The following is a 21,559-nucleotide window of genomic DNA, read 5'->3' on the forward strand; positions in this document are numbered from 1 at the left end:
TGGGGGTTCCAATCGGGGATGAAACTTTTTGTAGTGCTTATTTTAGAACCAGTTTTCCAGCTTTGCTTCTGCTACGGTAGCTTGGATTGTCTGCAGACTCAAAGGTAAGGGTGTAACAGAACTCAAATGTTTCAAAAGCTTTGGTTTGTTGTTTTTTAAAGATAAAGCAGTTTTTAAAACTGTCAACCTAAAACAGCTGCTTTTAGTTCTTGATACCTCATTAGATAGGACTGTTTTCAAATAGTTTCCAGAAATGTGATCTTATAACCATCACAAAAATATTTTGTCACTTTTCTATGTAAGCTCAATTTGAGTCTCAGTCCGTCTTCTAACATTTGACTAAGACCTTAGACTGAATTATAACAAGACTTGAAATCCAGGACTTTTTTAATCTAGTGGTTCTTTATTTATAACATAGGCTGAAGCAATTGTTACAATGTAGAAGGAAGACACGTTACACAATCATTATTTATACAAGTTTAGAACAAAAAACTGCACAGGGAGAGGTCAACTCTCAGTACAAACTAGCAACTAAACCACAGTAATTTACAGTTAGAAACGATTTCTTTATTTTTAGCTGTGACACTGCTTTTACAATATGCAAAAACACAAGCAGAACTACCCAAGGTGTGTTGTCACATTCTTTCTACATTGAATTTGGCAACATTTTATTTATTCAGATTATACTAACGTTTAAAAACTAAACAAGTGAAAAGCTGTACCAAGGTACAGTTACATCCATTTATTTCAAAGGTTTAAAATACCACTTTTATCTATTGTGATTACCTTGTAGCGATTTCTGCTTTTGCAAAAACCATCTCAAGCATCATATGCACAATGCATCAGCTACTTTTAGTCATCAAGATTGGTGGGCTAAACCACAGGCACTACTGTTGCTTATATTCTGTAGAAGGAGCTTGTTTTTCAAAGAAAAAAGCTTAGTTTCTAATAATCATGCCTTTGCTTTAAAGCCATAACATAAAATGTCCTTGAGCAATCGCAGCAGTGTTCAATGTTAATATATAGAACAATGACCATACAGGTACGTTACTCTCACATCCAATGCAGTTATGTGTTAAAGCATAAGATTAGGTAATTGAGGATTAGAGCCAACAGAAATCTGCAGGGTGTATGAGACCCACCAAGCTCCTCTTCCTTGAGAGGTTCAGTCAGAAATGTGCCCTGTTAACTGACCTGACTGCTAAGGGACTTGCTTGCTTTCTTAAACACTATTGTCTTCAAATGTAATCCCTTTAAATCTACAAATCTGTTGGCATTAGGGGATGGGCATTGTAACAAATTTAACTTCCACTTAAAAAAGTAAAGGCAAATCCTTTCCAAAAAACATTACCCAGACTACAAAAAGGGACAGCAGATTCCCAATTACAATAAACAAATCCTCCTCTCTTCAATGTTTACTATGAAGCCAATTAACTGCCATTTATTTAAAAGAAGAAAAACAAGCCCCTAGATTGGTAAACACATTGGCAACTTGCTAAACTCCAAGCTGGCTACCCTTGTCAGATCCGTTTTAAGTTTTTTCAAAATATTTGGGCTTTTTAACGCACCCAGCCTGCTGGGCACAGTTAAGTAAAAGGCATTTACTATAATCTTAAGAATTCCCTGCTATTATTTTTAAATGTTTTCACATTTTAAAAACTGCCTTACCCTTTTGGATGTATTTGGATTCCATGGAGGTGAGTACAATCAAAGAGAAACTCAAGTGGGGGATCCTACAACTACCCAGTGGCAGCATGCATGGGACTGGAAGTGGGTGCTGTGTGCAGTCAAGAGGAATCGTGGAAGAAAGGAAGTCCTTAAACACCCTACAGAAACAAACACTGCAATCCAGTATGGCTTATTCGGATGCATTTACCATGAAGCTACTAGAAGAAATTCAACCTACAAGGCTACTCTTAAATGTAACAGGACCGGCTATGTTGACAGTGTGCCCCTCCCATGGCCCTCCCCCCAATCCCAACACAGTCTACCATTCCCAGTTACGTCACTCTGAATATTGCTCATCAATTGTTACTCCTGCTCTTTTCGTCCAGAACGTTGTATATTTAAATGAGGATTTTTACCTCTTACCCATTTAGTTTGTACATTAAAATAAGTTGCATTTGCTTCTAAGCTAGACTACTACAATGCATCTACAAAAGCTTGTGGGGGGAAAAAAAGAGTGAAGTATAGTAAATCCTTTTCTAAAATTAACTACTTCGTGGTTCCCCTGCCCCAACCCCTCCTTATGCATTTAAAATTTTACAAAGACTTGTAAAAAAGTTAAATGGAATTTGGCACCTTCAGAAAAATCAAAAGGGAAACTAAGATTAAAATGTGCAGAAAGAAAATTGTCAATATTTACAAATTAAAAGATCAAGATTATGTCAGTTACGTATGTTGGTTTTAATTCTTATCTAAAGGTGTCGAGTACTTTCAAAAGAGCTATATTCCGAGTTGCCTACAAAATGTTTTGTTTTATTATAGATTGGAATGGATCAAGACAAATTAGGTTTCATTAATTAAACAGTTCATCCCCCACTGGCAGCGTTTCTTGTGAGCCTAAGAGAGGCGAGGGGCTGAGCGATCGTTTGTCGTGGTCTTCTTCAGTTTCACGCCCCTTCGGATGGCGTTCAGCATGTCTTCTCCTTGTGGAGTATCCCTTGGGCTCAGGTCTGCGGGGTCACTCTCTGGAATCCGGCCTGGGGAGACAGTGGCACTTGGGGGATCCCGTTCCTGGTCTTCTGCTTCACTTTCTGGAATTGCCTGTCTGTGCTCCTCAGGGATACTGGGCTTCGGGCCTGGAAGTGGAGGGTTGATGGAAGCTTGGCCACTCCACATTGAGGAGGGCATGCTGGTGACACCTTGGGGGCCTTCACCCACAGACGGTGACTCAGGGCTGTGCTCCCCCTGCTCTTCTGGCCCATCTGGAGGGGCTGGCAACACTCCTGGGAGGTCTGGGACAGTTGGGGTCTTGACAGGGATCACAGGTGTCTTGATGGGGATAGGACCAGCTCCGATGGTCCCCCGGCGGACAGAAGGCTTGGTGGAAGGGGTCCGTCGGATAGTTGCAACCCCTGGAGTGACCATAGCAGGTCCCAGGGTGGTGGGGAGGCCAGCAGTTGAGGCTGGACGCTTGGCTTGGAACATCCGTCGGTAAGACTGGCTGATGTCGCTGTTTCTTGGAATGGTGGAGGACTTGTCAAACTCCTGCTGATCTGCCTCCTGGTCACCACTTACAGAGAAATAATCATAATCTGAAACTGATTATAGGATTTGATTAGACATATTCAAGACAGCAGCTTTGCTTTTTGATTATTCTGTGCTGGGAGGACAAAAGGCACACAAGGCAGGGAATACACACAATCTCATCCCAAGCTTCCCCCAGGTTTCCCTACCATCTTCAGAAAGCTTCACCAACTAAGAACTCCCTGGCAGGGAGCTTTGCTTTGTTCACTGATGTATCCTGAGTACCTAGAACAGTGCTGGGCATGGTTGCCACTCAAGTATCATCAATGGGGAACAAGGTAAAGCTGCTAGGCTACGGCGAAGCTACCTCCAAGCATCTCTGGGAGGAATAAGGGGGATGAAAGACGACAAATTCTCCAGTCCAGAATTCAACATGAAGATCAAACCTCAAATAGACTAGTCTAGGCTATAACATCTCCCTGATAATTAACTGGTGAGGCAGCGCTAGACAAAGAACAAAGCTACTGACCGTGAGTCCCTAAAGACAAGGGACAAAGACAGTTTCCATCAGTGTCATGTGCTCGCTTCCTCATAAGACCAATCTCAGGATGATGTGGGAGCTTACAGATTAAACAGCTCACAGCACTGACTCTGAACCATCATGCTACTGATAATTTGGGCCAGATAGTTCTTTGTTGCGGAGGACATGGTGGGAAGGGGCCGTGCTGTGGTTTTTTACAGGATGTTTAAGTGGTATCCCTGGCCTGTGCCCACTAGATGCCAGTAGTACCCCTCCAGTTGTGACAACCAGAAATGTCTACAAATACTGCCAAATGTCCCCTGGGAAATAAAATCACCCTCTAATGAGACTCACTGTCTTAGAGGTTTTGACTGATGAACTGCATAGCTTTTGGTCAATTATCATAGATATTCTAGCTGTTGGATTTTCATCTTGCCTGACTTGTGTGTGTAGTGGACATGGAGATGAGGGAGAAGGGTTTGATAGAAGATGTGACTGAAATATGTTAAGAGCTTGGGCATTACACTCTAACACACTTAGGTTCCAACTCCAGTTCTGCTACTTATTGGTTGTGTGACTATGAGCGAGTTACTGAGCCTTAATTTCTACTTCCGTATAACAGGGATAAAAATACCTACCCCATAAGTGGCTGTAAAGATTAAATGGGAAAATAACCATGAATTGTGTAGTGCAAAGTGCTAAAACAAAAATGAAGCTATTCCTTGAGACAGGGTCTCATTTTGTTGCCCAGGCTGGAGTGCAGTGGCGCAATCATGGATCATCACAGCCTCAACTTCGCAGGCTCAAGCAATCCTCCCACCTCAGCCTCCAGAATAGCTGGGACCACAGGTGTGTGCCACTACACCTGGCTAATTTTTATATTTTTCATGAAGACAAGAGTTTTGCCATGTTTCCCAGGTTGGTCTTGAACTTCTGCAGCTCAAGCAATCTGCTCACTGCGGCCTCCAAAAGTGCTGGGATTACAGGCATGAACCACAGCCCCCGGCCTGAAGCCGTTCTTATTACAGCACATGTCTCCATTCAAATTGGAGACTGCTGAGTATGACGCTGAAAAACGCAAAAGGCTGTGAAAGTCCAGATCCCTTTTTTTTTTTTTTGAGACGGAGTTTCGCTCTTGTTACCCAGACTGGAGTGCAATGGCGCAATCTCGGCTCACCACAACCTCCGCCTCCTGGGTTCAGGCAATTCTCCTGCCTCAGCCTCCTGAGTAGCTGGGATTACAGGCACGCGCCACCATGCCCAGCTAATTTTTTTTTTTATTTTTAGTAGAAACGGGGTTTCACCATGTTGACCAGGATGGTCTCGATCTCTTGACCTCGTGATCCACCCGCCTTGGCCTCCCAAAGTGCTGGGATTACAGGCGTGAGCCACCACGCCCGGCCAGATCCCTTTCTTATATGGCAGCTACCTGACAACTACAGATGAGCTCCCCAAGGCATTCCCAGGTGACGGAAACAATCCTGATGTGTGTTAGCCAGTGGTGAGACTGTGGGTAAAACGGACCACCAGTTTTCTATGTCCTCACCTGGGGCTGCTCAGAAAGCCCAACTGCACACCCCAGGCAGCCCCGTACCTTGGGAAGGGATGGTGTCCTCAGAGCAGCATGGGGTGGTCGTCTGGGTGCTATAGCCGCTGGAGCACTGAAGCGAGTCCCGGCTGCTCCTCTGGGTGTCCAGCTGCAGGCCCCGAGACAGGGCCAGGGCCAGCTCCTCACAAGCCTCCATCTCCTCACCAGGCTGCAGGATGGAGGAGAGATACACATGTTGCTTTGGGGGTGGGGCTCAATGTCACTCCTCTTCTGCCCGCAGGAGCACTCCATGTCTGTGGGCCCAGAGGGCTATTGACTTGCTTGGGTCCCACTAAGACCCTAGAAAGTTCTGCCTTTCTGATTCCCACACAAGGCTTTTTCCCAGGGACTTTGCCATAGAGCAGTAAGTCAGGGAATGGAGCCCAGGTCCCTCCAGCTGCAAGTCTGCCTCGGCCCCCAGTTGCTGGCCAGAATATGGCCCCCAGCCAGGCGGAGGTGGTCCCAACCAACTATCGGGAACAAGAGCGTCACCCTGGTGGCAGCCGACACAGTCATGCTCCGTGGTCTCTGAGCCTCCTCAGCTGCTGCAGGTGGGCCGCTCGCGGTGGTGGGTCCTCCCCCATTGGGGTCCGGCTCTCGCTTCTCTTTGCGGCGCTGTAGGGTGTTCACCAGAGGCTGGTCATAGGGCCCTGGCTTAGCCCAGTCCTATGCAGAACAAGTGTGGTCAGGAGCCAGGGCCTCTGCCTCCACTGGAGGGCTGCAGGGACCCCACAGGCAGCTCCCCAGAGAAGGCAGCTGGGTCCCTTAAGGGGAACTCTGGCTGGGACAAGCCACAGGCCCTCCATATGCCCTCTCCAGGCTCTAAAGGACAAGCAATGGAAAACCCTTCAGGGGCCCCCTGTGTACCTCCCTTTTCCTCATCTCTGCCCAATGATTAAAAACTCTCACCCACCAGGTGGCAGCAGGAGACCCAGCAGCCACCTAACAGGTGACCCATGTAAGCTAAGGGCACCCGCCGGTGGACAGCACATCCTGCTTCTCCTGTCTGAAGGGACCATCGCTCCTTAACAATCTGGATGGCTTCCCGTTAGGAGAGCGGCCATCAGCGAGCACTAGAGTAATGTCAGCCCCCTCTCCCTCCATTCCCAGGAAACCAGCCTCAAAGGGCACGGCAGGCTCCCTGCCCTCTCAAGCCCTCAGAAGGAAAGGAAGGCTCCCAGGGGCAGGAGAAAGATTCCGAGGGGTCTTGAGAGGTCTAGACAGCCTGTGAAGGCTGAAGTCAAAACCTGCTCAAAATGCTGGTAGCCGAGGGGCCTACTTAGGGTCCTCCTCCCAAAAGAGAGCAGATTATCCTCCTGGAGGAGCATTCATCGGACTTGCTGGGGGATCATTTTCAAACTTATATTAAAGCAAACATGTTTGAACACTCAAGACTAAAACTAAAGTCTGCGTGTACTTTTAAGTGCAATAAAATCATCCCTAACCTGCTTTGGGTTATGGTTCTGTTACCACAGCCCAGCAGGGAACTCATTAAGAAAAATGGGAAACATGGCCAGAAGGACAGTCCCCCGACCCCCTAGAAGCTCTCTGATCATGCTGACACCCTCAGGTGGCCCCCAGGAAGGGATCAACCCACAGATTTCAACTTGATGCAAAACTGGGCCTTTCAACTTAGAACCACCGCTGCCTACGGTGCACACTGCGCTGCCGTCTATCAGGGACTGACCAAAATCCCCTGAAGGAAGATCCTCAGCCCCAGCTACCCATGGAAATTGCTGTCTTAGAGCGGCTGGCTGCTTTCTGGTTCTCCCGCAATGGGAGTTTCCTGAGGGAGAGGCATTATGGGGAAGAAGGCAGAGTGTGAAAGGAAGGGGGTGAGGGGAGAGTCGGGTGAGGGGGTGGAACAGAAGAGGGGTGAGTACAGAGGCAATGACAGGAGGAGAGGAGGAGGGGGAGAGACACAAACCTTCCAGCTAGGGATCTGAGATGACGGGAACATGCCGGGCCCAATGGTGTAATAATGAGCGTAGTCTGGAAGGTGGACAGAGGTGACCCGAGGGAGCAGGCGGGAGGCAGGCAGGCAATGAGGGAAAAGGCCTGCACCCGTGGGCCCCACGTGGGACTCACTTGATAAACTATAGTGAGAAAACCCGTTAGACAACTGGAAACAAACAAAAAAGGGGGAAAAAAGGAAAAAAAATTAATATAACAGGATGAGTGCGGAGATACAAAATGGCATTGACATTCAAGGGAGGGGAAACCTGAATACTTATAAATAAAACAAACATCAGGGCTCCGCTGCTCACGGATGATCCATGAAGCAAGAGAAAAGAGCCGGGGTGCAAAGAACGCACATCGATTTGACACCAAATAAGCAGCTTTGTTTGACCTACATGTTAGAAGTTTGGAAACTGATCAGTGCTCTCATTGTGGCCTTCTCAATGGTTTTTGATTATGTACTAAAGAAGCCTCACTCATATCATGGTGTTAGTATTTGCTCATTTCATTATGCAAATTTGAAAATTCCAAAGCGTCTTCAAATGAATCTGTTCATTCTAGGTTTCCAAAATCATCGCATTGCTCAGGAGCAGATTCTCAATCAAGGGCAGTGGGTGGGGGTGCAAACTAAAAAGTAGAAAAGCACGCAGCCTCTGACACAGTGACATGGCTCATCCAACGGGCTTGTGGATTGCTCGGGAAGGGACGGAGGAGGATGGATAGGCACGCAACACCTGGTCTGGGAGAAAGCCTTCACACCTCCAAATTCCCCATATCCCTTCTTCTCCCTCGGACGGTCATTGTTCAGCAGCCAGGCACTCATTCTAGAAAATCCCCTCAGCCTTGTCCCACCCACTGTCCCCAAGAGGAGCCCCACTCTTGGTATCATTCTGAGCTTCCAGGTTGCCACAGCTGTGAGGGCTGTGTCAGCAGCAGGCGGGGGGACCAGGGGAATGGGGCCGCTGTGGCTGCCACCCGGGTGGTCACCTTCTCTGTGGACACCCAGGCGCCCATGGTGGAGCCCGAGCTGACAGAGGTGGGGGAGCTGCACTCGCTCACTGACTGGCAGGTTTCCGAGGCTTCGGAGGAGGCGGAGCTGGACGAGTTCTGCAGCAGGGGAGGGGCCACACAAGGGGACCAACAGAAATCGAACCACACGCCACCAAAATATAATAAATAAAAAGAAAAGAATGGGGGCAGGAATGGGGAAGGGCACGCACAGAGAAAGAGACAGACATACACAGAACAGGGAGGATGAGAGAAGCAGAGGGTTAGGGTTACTTTCCCCCCAAAGTTGCATCCATGCAGAGGCTTTCAAGCCCTTGAAAAGAAGTATGCGACCCGGCCAGCCCTAGATCACTACGCTGTCGGCCCCCAAGGACACACATTTGTGTGTCTTTCGCTGGGACCCAGAAAGCATGCCTGGCACTAGAATATCCGGGCATGGCATTGGAACTTCCAGCAATGCTGTGCTCTCTTGGGTGTTTCTTCACATGCCACAGGCCCAGGTCCCCAGGGAGGCCCTGCCTTTCACCTCTCTGATGTGCACAGGCATAATTTATTGCATGAAGGTAGACCCCGGCTTGGGTTTTGCTACATGTCTGCCTGGAACAGCTCTACTTCCTAGACTCTGCCTTCATTAAATGCAGCCTGTGGATCCAGGAGGGGTGGTTTCCAGCTATCAAGCCTCATTAAGATATACTTTTAGGTTTCGCATCCTGGAGTGTGATTTTGGGGTTTGGGGCAGTGAAGCCTTCTGGTCAGCACAATGTTTCTGGTGGCCATTGTGGGGCGGAATGAACCATTTCTGGAGAGGTCTCATTTGGGAAACCATCTCTTTACACTGATCTGTATTAAATATCAGCCAGGGCATGCGCTCCCAGCCTGGCTTCCTGATGTTCAGCTGGGGCAGGGACTGTTCCTGCGACCTCAGCTACACCCACACCCAGGTTTCTTCTAGTCCTGAACCTGGCACATGGCTGGGACTCAAAAAATAATGAATGAGAGACAGTGATCATCTCTTTCTTGTAAACTGGGTCTCCTGGGCACTGCTTCGTGTCCATCCGGGTACTTGCTTTACATTTTTTCACCGTTAACTGCAATCTCTGGCTTAACCTCAGTTTGTTTAAATAAGCTGACTCCTCTCTCTATTGTAATTTCTCTGAAAGTGTTCCTGTATTCACCATCAGGAAGGCCAGGTTCATGTTTCTGTCTCTTTCACCTACAAAAGAGAGGTCCCTACAAAGGAACAGAGATTTTGCTTTCCTGTCCTGTAAGGGCCAGGAATCAATCAAACACTCAACAATGTGTGGGGCTCGGTGGACCCAAAGCAAGGAGAGGCCCCACGGTGGACGGACATCCTAGCTGCACCCCGAGCTCGGTGTCTGGTTAGCAGCCCAGGATCTGAAGCTGGAAGGTTTGGATTTAAGTCACATTTCTGCCACTTCCCAGTCGAGAAACTGTGAACTTAAAGCCCTTTAAACCTCAATTTTTTTTTATCAACAAAAAACAGCTAGGTGTGGTGGCTCATGCCTGTAATCCTAGCCCTTTGGGAGGCCAAGGCAGGAGGACTGTTGAGGCTAGGAGTTGGAGAACAGCCTGGGCAACACAGCAAGACCTCATCTCTACAAAAAATAAAACATGTAAAAGGGGAGAGGAGTGAGAGTTGAAAAATTGCCCAAATTGCCCATCAGGTACAATGTTCAATATTTGGGTAATGGGTACATTAGAAGCCCCATCCCCACCAGTATGCAAGGCACATGTATTCTCAAATCTAAAATAGCATTAGCCAAGGATGGTAGCACATGCCTATAGTCCCAGCTACTTGGTGGGCTGAGGTAGGAGAATTGCCTGAATCCAGGAGTTCAAGGTTACAGTGAGCTATGATCCCGCCACTGCAATCCATCCTGGTTACAGAGTGAGACCCTGTCTCAAAAAACAAAAACAAACCAATAAAACAGTAACCCATCATAGGGCTGCAGGCACGGATTTCTTTGGACTTCTTCTCATTTTTTATGAATAACCTTTTGACTCAAATGTAGTAAATGGCTCTAGGGTGAGACCCTCATTGAAGACATGGCCCCACTCCTGGGCACTGATGGGTGAAGGCACAATTTGAAGAGTGGAGGGGAGGTACACCAGAGAATTCTGAACAAATTCCATCACTCAGCTTTCATCTCAGACCTGTGTTACTCAGAAGACAAATGAAGGGCTCCTGGGCCTCCCTTTCCCCCACCCTAAATAAAGGAGAGTTCCTGCCTTTAGGAGATGGTAGCCTCTGGCTAATGTGATCTGTACAACTGCCTTTAATTTCCCCTTTATCTTATAGTAATAAGCAGTTGTAATGTTTTTCCTAAAAAACAGAATTCTCTATTAAGTTTTGCTGCATCCCTGAGCTCATTAAAACTTCCCTAGTGGCTGGGAGTGGTGGCTCATGGCTGTAATCCCAGAACTTTGGGAAGCTGAGGTGGGCAGATCACCTGACATCAGCCTGACCAGCCTGGCAAAACCCCATCTCTACTAAAAATACAAAAGTTAGCTGGGCGTGGTGGTGTGTGCCTGTAGTCTCAGCTACTTGGGAGGCTGAGTCAAGAGAATCACTTGAACTCAGGAGGCGGAGGTTACAGTGAGCCAACGTCGCACCACTGCACTCCAGCCTGGAGCGACAAAGCGAGACTCCATCTCAAAAACCCAAGAAAACCAAACAAAAACCTACCCTAGAGTTGCTAGACACACGTCTTGGGCACGGGTTTTTAGATCGAAGTAAACCCAACATGCCCCCTTCCGCTTCCCTCCATGCCACGGGAAACACTCTAGCCCCATCCACACTCACAGTCCTAGAAGGGAAGGCTGTAGCACGCGGCCTCTCCTTTTCACAAAGGGGTGTCAGTGCACACTACTATGTTAATTTGTCAGTCAATTAAACACACACACACAATTGTGCTGCACACTCCCACTCTCTTCCTGACCCTTGGCTCTCTCTGCTTGTGAGCAGCACATATGGTTTAGTGAAGCACACAGCGGGGAAGAGGGGACTCCTTACAGACCGAGCCAAGCACCCCAGCTGAGACACGCACTTTCGAGCACTCTCAAACTACAGCCGTGGCTCTTGGCTCTGAGTGCATTTAAAATTGAGTGTGTATCCAAGGAAGAGAGACAGAGGCCACAGTCCCCCAGGATGGCTGAAAAATGGTAACAGGAGCGCTGAGCTGTGAGGAGAGTAACGCAGAGCTCTGGCATGGGTTTCCCAGCAGGTGGGGCTGTGGGGCACCCAGGATTCTGTATGTAGAGCTACTTGCTAAGTTCAAGGCACACACCAACCCAATGACACTAAGGGAGAGAGGACAGAGAGGGGATCACATACATTGATGACGCACATGAAGGGTGTTCAGACGCCCTGCCAAGCTCTTGCTCTCTGCTCCAGCTGGAACCATTGGCCTAGCACCATTAAACCCAACAGCAGTTGAAGAGATTTCTCCACACCTCCCCTTCCAGAATCTAAGTGCCAACAGAATTATGTGCCTAAGCTCTGATGGTCCATTCTCATTCTCAACACAGATTGATAAAGGGAAACTGAGCGCGCCAAGGAATGGTATCGGAAGCACTATTCAACCTTGGAATCTCAGTCATTCGGGGAGAACCCGAGATGTGGGGGAGGAGGTGTCCCCATTGTGAAATGCCCTTTAATTAGAGCATTTAATTATGCCCGGCTGGGCACTTACAGGGACGCCTGAGAGTGGTCAAACCTCTTTCAATCCATCTACTTACATGTGAGAGCTCCCCAAATCGATGTGGTAATGCAACCATTACCACCATGGAGACAGGCTTCAAACCCACTTAGAGAATCTCTCCCTTTGGGAAACAACACATCTAAAGATGAGAAATTAAACCAGAGGCTTCTCAAGTCAGTAGGCAGAGGCTTGTCGAAGCCAAGGTGCTTCTCTGGTTCTGGCCATCGATGGTGGTCAGGGCACCAGGTGTGACAGCCGCTCCTGGAGCCAAGGGTGCCCTTACCTGGTTGGGGGCCTCTGGCGGCATCGGGGATGGTGACTTGGATTGGAAGGCGTCCTGGGATATGAATCCTGAGTCGTGGGAGGACACGCTGGACAGCCTCACAGGAGCCTGCTGGGCCAGGTTGGAGCTGCGGTAGCGGTAATGTGAGCTGGGGGAATGGGAGTGGGAGCCGCTGGACCGGGAGTCGCTGCTGTTGACACTGTTCAGGCTGCTGTGGGGGACAAGCAGGGGTGAGGGGAGGGCAAGGAAGGTAAAGAGAGTGGGGGCAGTGGTAAAAGAAAGGAGGAAGGAGGGGAACAGACAAGAGGCAGAAGAGGGAGGAGCACAACATAATGCAATCAGCTCTCTGCCCCGAGACGCGGCACAAACCACGAGACACGTTTTCAAAACACCAAATCAATCAGCTAGTGAACAAAAGGCTTTCCAGGTGACCCGGGGGAAATACAGCTGCCAGCACTCAGGTCTCCGATGGTAACCATGTGGCATTCTTAGGAGGGAGGTCTGGGGTTCTTAAAAGTCAAGTGCCACCAACTCTGCTGCTTCACCTCCCACCAAAACCAGGGGAGCTGATGTCAGTAGCAAGAACAGGGACAGGGCTGTCTGCCTGCAGGAACCATGAGCCTGCAGCAAAGCCCACTGGGGCTTCAGCGTTACTGGAATGTTCTCAGATGGACCATCCGGGTCCACATTACCGATGGATTTGCCGAGGTGATTTCACCTAGGTGAGTCTGGTCAAGCCTACCGTAAAGAACATCAACAAATCAACTCAATGTGTTGTACATGGGTTTTACCTTTGGTTAACAAAGTGATGCTTTAATTAATGGTTTTACTCTGACCCCAGCTGTTTCTCTGTTGAAGAGTGAAACAGGTATTTTACCTGTGGGCCTGGCACAATAGCACACCTGGCAAGAGGCAGGCAGCTTTCAGAGACTAAGGGCAATCAATGCTCAGCTGTTTGCTTTCGAGATGGCACAGTAAACAGAGTGTCAAATAATGACACACCCTCTCTGGGTTTCTGTCTGCATTCCACCTCCGCCCATAAGAAATACGCTCCTGGCCAGGCGCAGTGGCTCATGCCTGTAATCCCAACACTTTAAGAGGCCAAGGTGGGTGGATCACTTGAAGTCAGGAATTAGAGACCAGCCTGGCCAACATGGTGAAACCCCATCTCTGCTAAAAATACAAAAATCAGCCAGGCTTGGTGGCAGGTGCCTGTAATCCCAGCTACTTGGGAGGGCAAGGCAGGAGAATTGCTTGAACCCGGGAGATGGAAGTTGCAGTGAGCTGAGATTGTGCCACCGCACTCCAGCCTGGATGACAGCATGACCCAATCTCAAAAAAAAAAAGAAGAAACATGCCCCACACTCTGTATAGTAACTTAGATCATAAAAAGCAGAAAACAGACTCCCATGGTCCAAACAGAGCTGAAATAAAAAGAGCAGTTGTAAAGGCACCAGTAGGGATGAAGTAAACAACCCAGGCTGGGATTGGAAAGTTCATGGTTTCTGCTCCTAAGCCTGCAAGAGATTCTGGTTTGCAAAATCTGGCAGCTAATAAGGTACTCAGGGGCCGTGTGACTGTTCCATGCTAGAATTACTTGGTGCAAATGTTCAGACAGACACAGAGGAGCGTGCTGGAGCAACTGCTGCTGTCAGGAATAAATATCATGATTTGCTTTTCCTCCAATCAGCCAGAAGGGGGCAGCTGGGGACCGACAGTAATGCTCACAGCAGCTCCACCCCAGCAGCCTCAGAGTTGCAGATGTCAGTGCAACACGGCTTTCTACTCAAACTAAAATTATAAGGAAGAAAAACTACTCATGCAACTTTGCTTTACATGAACAAGAGAGACTTTTCTTGGCAACAACAACAAAAAGGCCTCTCTCTCCCCCCATCTCTCCCCCCTCCCCACACACACACAGTTGATGAAAGATAAGAAACAAACCAACATCTTCACGGGGCAGAATGTCAGGATGCAGCATCTTAGGTCTGAACTTCCCGCTAAGTGTATAGTGTACAACAAGCTCCGCAGTGAAAGGAAATACACATCAGCAGATACCAAACATCACCATGTACAGATTTAGCAGACCCATCCTGCCCTTGCCTCTCAATGCTCATACACAGGAAGTGGAAACTCATTTGGCTTTGAAAAGTTAAATTAAAAGAGTAACAGGACTAGTATACTGAGAGAGTTAAGTGGTACATCATGCTTCCATCTTTCAAGAAGAGGAGAATAAACTTTCCTAGTCGGCAAAGAACTTCCAACAGAAAACTGCTAAATAACAGTTTTGCAGATGGCAGAATTATTCCAAAGGATTTTGTTCCAGTAGGGAACAGTACTAATTAATAGAGGTGTGGGTGTGGTAGTGGCAGTCATAGTAGTAGACACTGACAGAGCAAGAACTCTATTTAGTTTACAAAACCCTGAAATAAAAATATGGGGCAAAATGAAAGCATGAGCCATTGTTACTTCCTTCATTTGTTCTGGCAACAGTGAGATCAGCCTGTATAAGAATCAACCTAGGTTCACTGTTTTTTAGGCCTCAGCAGGTTTTCAGCCCTAAACAGGAAAATCAAATGTGATCTCATAGAATGGGAAAATTCCCACAACACCCAAGTGAGACAGAACAAGCTACATCCATGAGTCAAGGGCTAATGGGGTTTTCTTTCTGATCCAAAATTAATGCAGAGACTAAAGAGCAAGACCAAAATCATTACCATTCTTTCGCTTTATCATCTCCCCATTTCCTGTTTAAAAATGAGCCATTCTAAGAGATAAAGACTGGCTCTATTGCTCACATTGGCGTAAAGAAAAATGACCTGTCCTGAAAGCAGGAGCAGACCCCAGCTTCACTTACCTGCAGACGCTGGACTTTCTGGACATGGTGGTGCTGGGAGAAGAGGGTGGCGTCTGGTATGACCAGCTGTAATCAGAACCTTTCAAGTCCAAAATCACCTAAGGGGACAGAGCCAGCTGGGTGAGGGAGGTGCTGAGAAGGGAGACATTAGCCATCAAAGCTTAACATCCACCAAAGCATCCAAAGGCTGCCATCGTGGGGGTGGGAATGAAGGGAAAACACATTAAACAATATTTTTTAATTGAAGAGCCACACTACCAAATCCATCAATGTCATAGTCCTTTTACTGAGAGAAGTAAAACTATAATTAATAGGGAGAAAGGGGGGAAGGGAAAAGGAAAATCATGAAATATCAGCTGAGAGAGAGAGAAATACAGTGACCAATTAACAGTTTACAAGAGCCATTTATACCCCAGGCTAGAATTTACAGGATTTTCCTCTTATAACACCGTATCATGGTTCCCAGACTTGTTGATTCTGCATTCTATTGACTTGATATTCAGTGGTCATTTCTGCCCTATTTGACCAGCACTAGAAATTTTAAAGCCTGACAGAATCAAGAGCAAGCCAATTCTTTCACCATTATTTCTACATCTGTCTCCCTTGCTTGATAAAGGGCTACGTGAGTGTAAGGTCCATGTTTCATTCACATAAGAAGCACTCAGTAAATGTTTATTTGTCGAGTGAATGCATGCACGCTCTGGTCTAATAAATATAATTTGATAGACAAGAAAGCACGAGCTCCCAAATTTGCCCTCTGAGCTGGCTCTCCAAGGAGGCAAAAAGATTGTCACCAAGTGCAAAAGCCAGCCTGTGATTCATCAGTTGTTCCCCCAAATATGTCTCTTCCCACTTCACATAGTGTTTGTGTGATGTGAATAATGAATGAAGCATAAAAATGTCATCTTTTTCATAAGACAAGAGAGATCTCCACACATTGCTCAATTAGAATGAGAGAAATGGAGAATGGTTGACAAGGTCAACTGAAACACATCAGTGACATGTTCTTATGAGAGTTGATCTCTAGGGGATAGATGAACGCAGCAATTAAGTGAATGGGATCTGGAAGCTGACCACTTGGTTTAAATCCCAGTTCCACCACTTACTAGCTAGGTGAACCTGGTTAAGGGACTCTCTGTGCCTCAGCATCCTCCTCTATAAAACAAGCATAATTGTGAAGATGAATGGAGGAAGTCAGGCTACGTAATGCCTGGGACAGTGCCTGACACACAACAGGTCCTATGTGACAGCTCTCTCATTCTGTATATTACATTGTAAAGGACATGGTGAATATGACTACAGTTTTAAGATGTGACAAATGTCACAAGGAATACTCAGGGCCTTGAGTTTTTTTTTTTTTTTTGAGATGGAGTTTCGCTGTCACCTGGCTGGACTGCAATAGCATGATTTCAGCTCACCGCAACCTCCATCTCCCAGGTTCAAGCGATTCTCCTGCCTCAGCCTCCTGAGTAGCTCAGATTACAGGCATGTGCTACCACGCCTGACTCACGTTTGTATTTTTAGTAGAGACGGGTTTTCACCATGTTAGTCAGGCTGGTCTTGAACTCCTGCCCTCGTGATCTGCCTGCCTCGGCCTCCCAAGTGCTGGGATTACAGGCGTGAGCCACCACGTCTGGCCAGGGCCTTGAACTTTACCTCTTTGGTTTGATCCTGTAAGTGCTTAACCCCTGACCCCTACCTGTTCACTTGAGGAGGGCAGTTTGTGAGGGTCCATGGTCAGACTTTTCAGATCTTCTGAGATGGTCTGAAGGTGGGTTATTTCCCCTAGCATTGAGATTTCTTCTTCCTGAAGGAAAAGTCATTCATGAAATGTTATCATCATGAGTGATTCCCTTCATTGCTCTAGTCCAACTATTTTTATTCAGGTCTCTGTATAACCCTTTCAATTTTTCCGAAAAGGCACCGCTGGGACTGGCAAATCTTTGCTGAAGGCACTACATGCCCTTTCTTTTGGGAAATGGGAGGGAAAAAGAAATCTGCCATAATCGAGGAGTGACCTGTACAGGGGGACAAGGGGGAACACAAAGGCCTCCCTCTCAGGGCCTGGGGGCTGCCAGGCCTGCGCGGATGGTCTGTGTGTTCCCACGGGATCATGCAGCACAGCCCCCTTCACAAAGTGGTCCTTTGCTGAAGTTGCTTAGCTTCAATGGATGACACAACTTGGAGATATTTTGGTTCAGATCTTTGTGACAGTGCCTGTGTGTTCAACAGAGGCTAACTTTTCCCCTTCTTTCTTGTGTTTTTCCACCAACTTGATAAAAGACAAGTAACATAGGAGCTGGGGACTGAAAGAAACATCCCATGTGCTTTATCAAAGTGCCACATTGGGACGATGGGGCTTGGCTAGAATGATCCATGGAAAAGTTCTACACTCAGGAGAACAACTCAAATTCAGACATTTTGCAAGGGCTAAGGGAAACAAGCTGGCACCTTTGAGTCAGCTTCAAGAACGCCTGCACTGCGAGTTCTCAATTACAGCATGCAAATGATTTCCTTAAGAATTAAGTTTAAACTGATTCACTGAGGCGCTTCGATAGATACTCATCTCACAGTCACCCCTTGGTACTTGGCTTGAACAGTGAGTCTCCAAACCACCGGGAATGCTTAAAACACAGTTGACTGGGTCCCCACCCCCAGAGGTTTAGATTTGGTGGGTCTGGGTTGGGCCCAAGAACTTGCATTTCTAGCCAGTTCCCACGTGATGCTGCTGAGCTGGGGCCTTCTTGACTTGGTGAGAAAAAGTAATGCGGAACACGCAGTGCTAGGAACAGTGAAGGAAGAATGAGCTATCATGGCCATCAACTCACACTGAATCACTGGTCTGTCCAAGAGATTCCACCATCATGATTCCTGACAGTAGAGCCTCAATGACTCAACAGTGGATGGATAAAATTAGAAGGAAGCGACCTTCACACCAGCATTTTAAATCTCTGGAGTTTTCCATTAACTTACAATCACTGGCCGCAGCATAGAGATGAAGGTGCAGAATCGGCCACGTTCTTCAATCAAAGCCTTCCGGACGGCCTGCTTCTCTGTTTCTTCCAGCAAGAGATACTTATCATTGACATCTTGGAGAGCACTGTCCAACTGAGGCTGGATATCACCTCTCCCTGCAAACAAAACAAAGACTCAAGCACGGCTTGCTGAAATGCCAGCTTCTGGAGCAAGTGCCCCTCCTCCCTGGGGTCCTTGCTGGAGTCAAAAACCACAATTTTCCAGGACATAAAAAAATTATTTATTCATGCCCCAAAAGGATTTAAGATGGCTGTTTTTCTAGGACCAGCCATTTCCAATTTCCAGTGCCCAAAGGGGTCACTTAGCCTGATTTATTCGTGACAAGGAAAATTTCCTGGCAACTCTTCACGACCTGCCTTTTCGCATTGCACAAACCCACCGAGCCTTCTGCCAACAAAACTCCGGGACACAGAGCCAGAGAGCATTCTTTCCTTTTAGAACGTTCTGAAGAGGCGAAGGGATGTGGAAACAAGGTAAGAGCCTCTGGGTGTTTCCAAAAACAGGCACCAGCTGGCTTTGTTGGGTCAACCCCAATCAAAGAGCCTCTGTCTGGATAGAAGTTTCTGTTCCTAAAGACAAAGGTGAGAAGCATCCGCTCTCTTGGCTCGGGGGCCCATGGGAATCCTTGGCAGTGGGGAGTCCAGAATGCTCTTCCTGTAAAACAGGCCCAGTAACAACAAGACCTCCAGACAGCTCTCTGTTGGTAAAACTGAAAGTGGGGTCTATGCTGAGCCTGGCCCATGTTCAGGAATTATCTGGCCAGGTCCACAGACCCGTTAGGTAGAGGCAACCATTTCTAGAGTTTAAGATGGGGTGTTAAGCTTTTAAATGACTACCACATGGTCAGCAAACTGTCTTTGCAAATAAAGTTTTATTAGAACACAGCTACATCCATTTATTTACCATATTGCCTGTACCAGTTCTCCCCACAATGGCAGAGTAGTGTGACACTGAGAATATGGCCCCCAGACCATGGCCCCTGGCATAACAAGTCTGCTGTCCTAGAAGATAAACATGGACCAACAGGCACTGTGTCCAAAGGAGCAGCTACTACAAATCTGATCTGTAGGTGGGGACAGCAGGGTGACGGGCAGGGGACAGCAGCTCATGAGCTTCCACCCTGGGCTGCCTATGCAGGGGCCACACCTATCGCTCAAACCAGAGAGAATTTCTAAACTCCTGCAGGGCAGGATTTTGGTCTTTCCCAGCACAGCCCCTAGTACAATGTCATGTGTGTATACAGCAAGTGCTTAATAAGTGTCTGTTTAATAGTTTTAACATAAAATGTTAGAGCAGGAAGGGGTTATCCAAATGGGCCAATCTGCTCGTGTTTCAATGGAGACCAAGTCCTAGAGAAGTCGAGGGACTCATCTAAGATCAAACAAAGAATGGTAGAGAGGCAGGGGAGAGCCACGTGGCCTCATTTCCTGAACACTGAGCCTATTCTCTGTCCCACCGCCTCATAGGAAGGGCCCTGCAGTTCCCTTCCATCCTTCTTAATGATGTAGAGAACATTAAATGAGATGAACCATTTGGTTTGATGAAAGAAAGGGTCAGGGAAAATTGCCTTGGATGTAGGAACATACTCTGTATTTTTCTCTTGTAAGCAGAAGAGAATGTTTAATTTGGAGCAAAAGGCAATCAGGCTTAAAGTACATCCCAATAGAAAAGGTAGTCAGATTTTAGTAAGGAAAAGTCACTTCTCAGGCAGGGAATAAGTTTTAAGTTAGTATATAATAAGAAAATTATAGATAGTCAAAGATCACCCTTGAAAATACCTTAGATGGCCAATAAATACAGTGTGCACAGCTTTGTGTATATAACGCTCACCAGTCGAGTGAGTAGGACTGTGTGCACGGAGGGATGCTATCCAACAATTACACCACAGCGGTCCCCGCATCTGCGGTTTTGTTTTCTAAAGTTTCAGTTACCCACGGTGTGGTAAAATAAGGTATTTTGAAAGAGAGAAAGAGACTACATTCATATGACTTTTATTACAGTATATCAATATAATTGTTCTATTATTATCATTGTTAATCTCTTACTGTGCCTAAATTATATATTAAACTTTATCATAGACATGTATGCATGAGAAAAAACACAATATACGTAAGCTTCGGTACCATCTGCAGTTTTAGGAACCACTGGGGGTCTTGGAATGGATCCCCTGAAGAGAAGTGGGAACTACCATATATAAGAAATTTGCTGGGCCAAGCGTGATGGCTCACACCTGTGATCCCAGCACTTTGGGAGACTGAGGCAGGCGGATCATGAGGTCAGGAGTTCGAAACCAGCCTGGCCAACATAGTGAAACCCCAACATAGTGAAAACTAAAAATACAAAAAAAGTAGCCGGGCATGGTGGCGGGTGCCTGTAGTCCCAGCTACTCAGGAGGCTGAGGCAGGAGAATCGCTTGAACCTGGGAAGCGGAGGTTGCAGTGAGCTGAGATTGCGCCACCGTACTCCAGCTGGGGCAACAGAGTGAGACTCTGAATTAAAAAAAAAAAAAAGAAATTTGCTGCTTGAGCTTGAGAAGTCTCTGCATAATTCTCCTTTTTGGAGACAGGGTCTTGCTCTGTCACTCAGGCTGGAGTGCAATCCAATGATCATAGCTCATTGCAGCCTTGGCCTCTTGAGCAGTTGGGACTACCATCGTGCACCACCATGCCCTGCTAAGTTTTCAATTTTTTGGTAGAGATTGGGTCTTGCTTTGTTAGCCAGGCGGTCTTGAACTCCTGGCCTCAAGTGATCCTCCCACCTCAGCCTCCCAAAAAGCTGGGATTACAGGCATGAGCCACCACGCCTGGCTGTCTCAGCAGATTTTGAAGGTGACCTACTCACCCATTCTTCCATGTAGTCACTACCTCCACCCCTCAGAATAATTCTTTACCATGTCTTCAATATATTCCTCAAGGATGTAGGAGTAATCATCACCATACATTAATGTGGCCACCTGAGCCACTGGTTTCATGTGTTTTATAAATTACATGTTGTACTAATACATGTAATTATATTTATTTAAAAAAAAAACTGTGAAAGAAATTATTTCATGTCCCAGTTGGATATACCGGTTTTAAGATAGAGTGATCTTTTCAAGTCCACAAATTCAGAGTTGGTGTTGGTGCTGATTTAATATATACAAAAGCCCACTCACTTCTCTCCATCGGCAGTGTCAGGAGAGCCACCACTGACTCACTGAGCACCGCTCCTAGCCATTCTGGCTCCCACAGACTTGACTCCATCCTCTTATCTCACCCCTGCTACCTCCACTCTCACTGGGCCATCGCTATCTGAGACAGAGTTTTGCTCTTGTTGCCCAGGCTGGAGTGCAGTGGCACGATCTCGGCTCACCACAACCTCTAACTTTTGGGTTCAAGAGAGCATGTCCGAATAATTT

The 21,559-nt window shown here is 47.1% G+C and overlaps 1 protein-coding gene across 6 annotated transcripts in view; it reads right to left on the reverse strand.

Annotated features, from left to right (window-relative positions):
• Positions 1–383: 383 nt before the first annotated feature.
• The window catches only part of MTSS1 (MTSS I-BAR domain containing 1), a 185,743-nt gene continuing 164,567 nt past the window's right edge, over positions 384–21,559 (reverse strand). For 2 of the 6 annotated variants that reach the window (XM_021673613.2, XM_064384571.1), the window contains exons 7-14: positions 18,100–18,257; positions 16,826–16,933; positions 15,127–15,224; positions 12,270–12,480; positions 7,225–7,419; positions 5,790–5,963; positions 5,304–5,466; positions 384–3,263 (exon numbers count right to left, since the gene is read on the reverse strand). In XM_021673613.2, coding sequence (XP_021529288.1) covers positions 2,563–3,263; positions 5,304–5,466; positions 5,790–5,963; positions 7,225–7,419; positions 12,270–12,480; positions 15,127–15,224; positions 16,826–16,933; positions 18,100–18,257 — 1,808 coding nt within the window. In that variant the 3' untranslated portion in view covers positions 384–2,562. Of the gene's footprint in view, positions 3,264–5,303; positions 5,467–5,789; positions 5,964–7,224; positions 7,420–8,243; positions 8,364–12,269; positions 12,481–15,126; positions 15,225–16,825; positions 16,934–18,099; positions 18,258–21,559 lie in introns of all 6 variants that reach the window. The other 4 variants (XM_064384573.1, XM_064384572.1, XM_064384570.1 and 1 more) reach the window with 3 other exon arrangements.

The sequence above is a fragment of the Aotus nancymaae genome, unplaced genomic scaffold (assembly GCF_030222135.1).
Source record: "Aotus nancymaae isolate 86718 unplaced genomic scaffold, 86718_ANA_hifiasm-v0.15.2.pri h1tg000036l, whole genome shotgun sequence".
Classification (NCBI taxonomy): Eukaryota; Metazoa; Chordata; class Mammalia; order Primates; family Aotidae; genus Aotus; species Aotus nancymaae.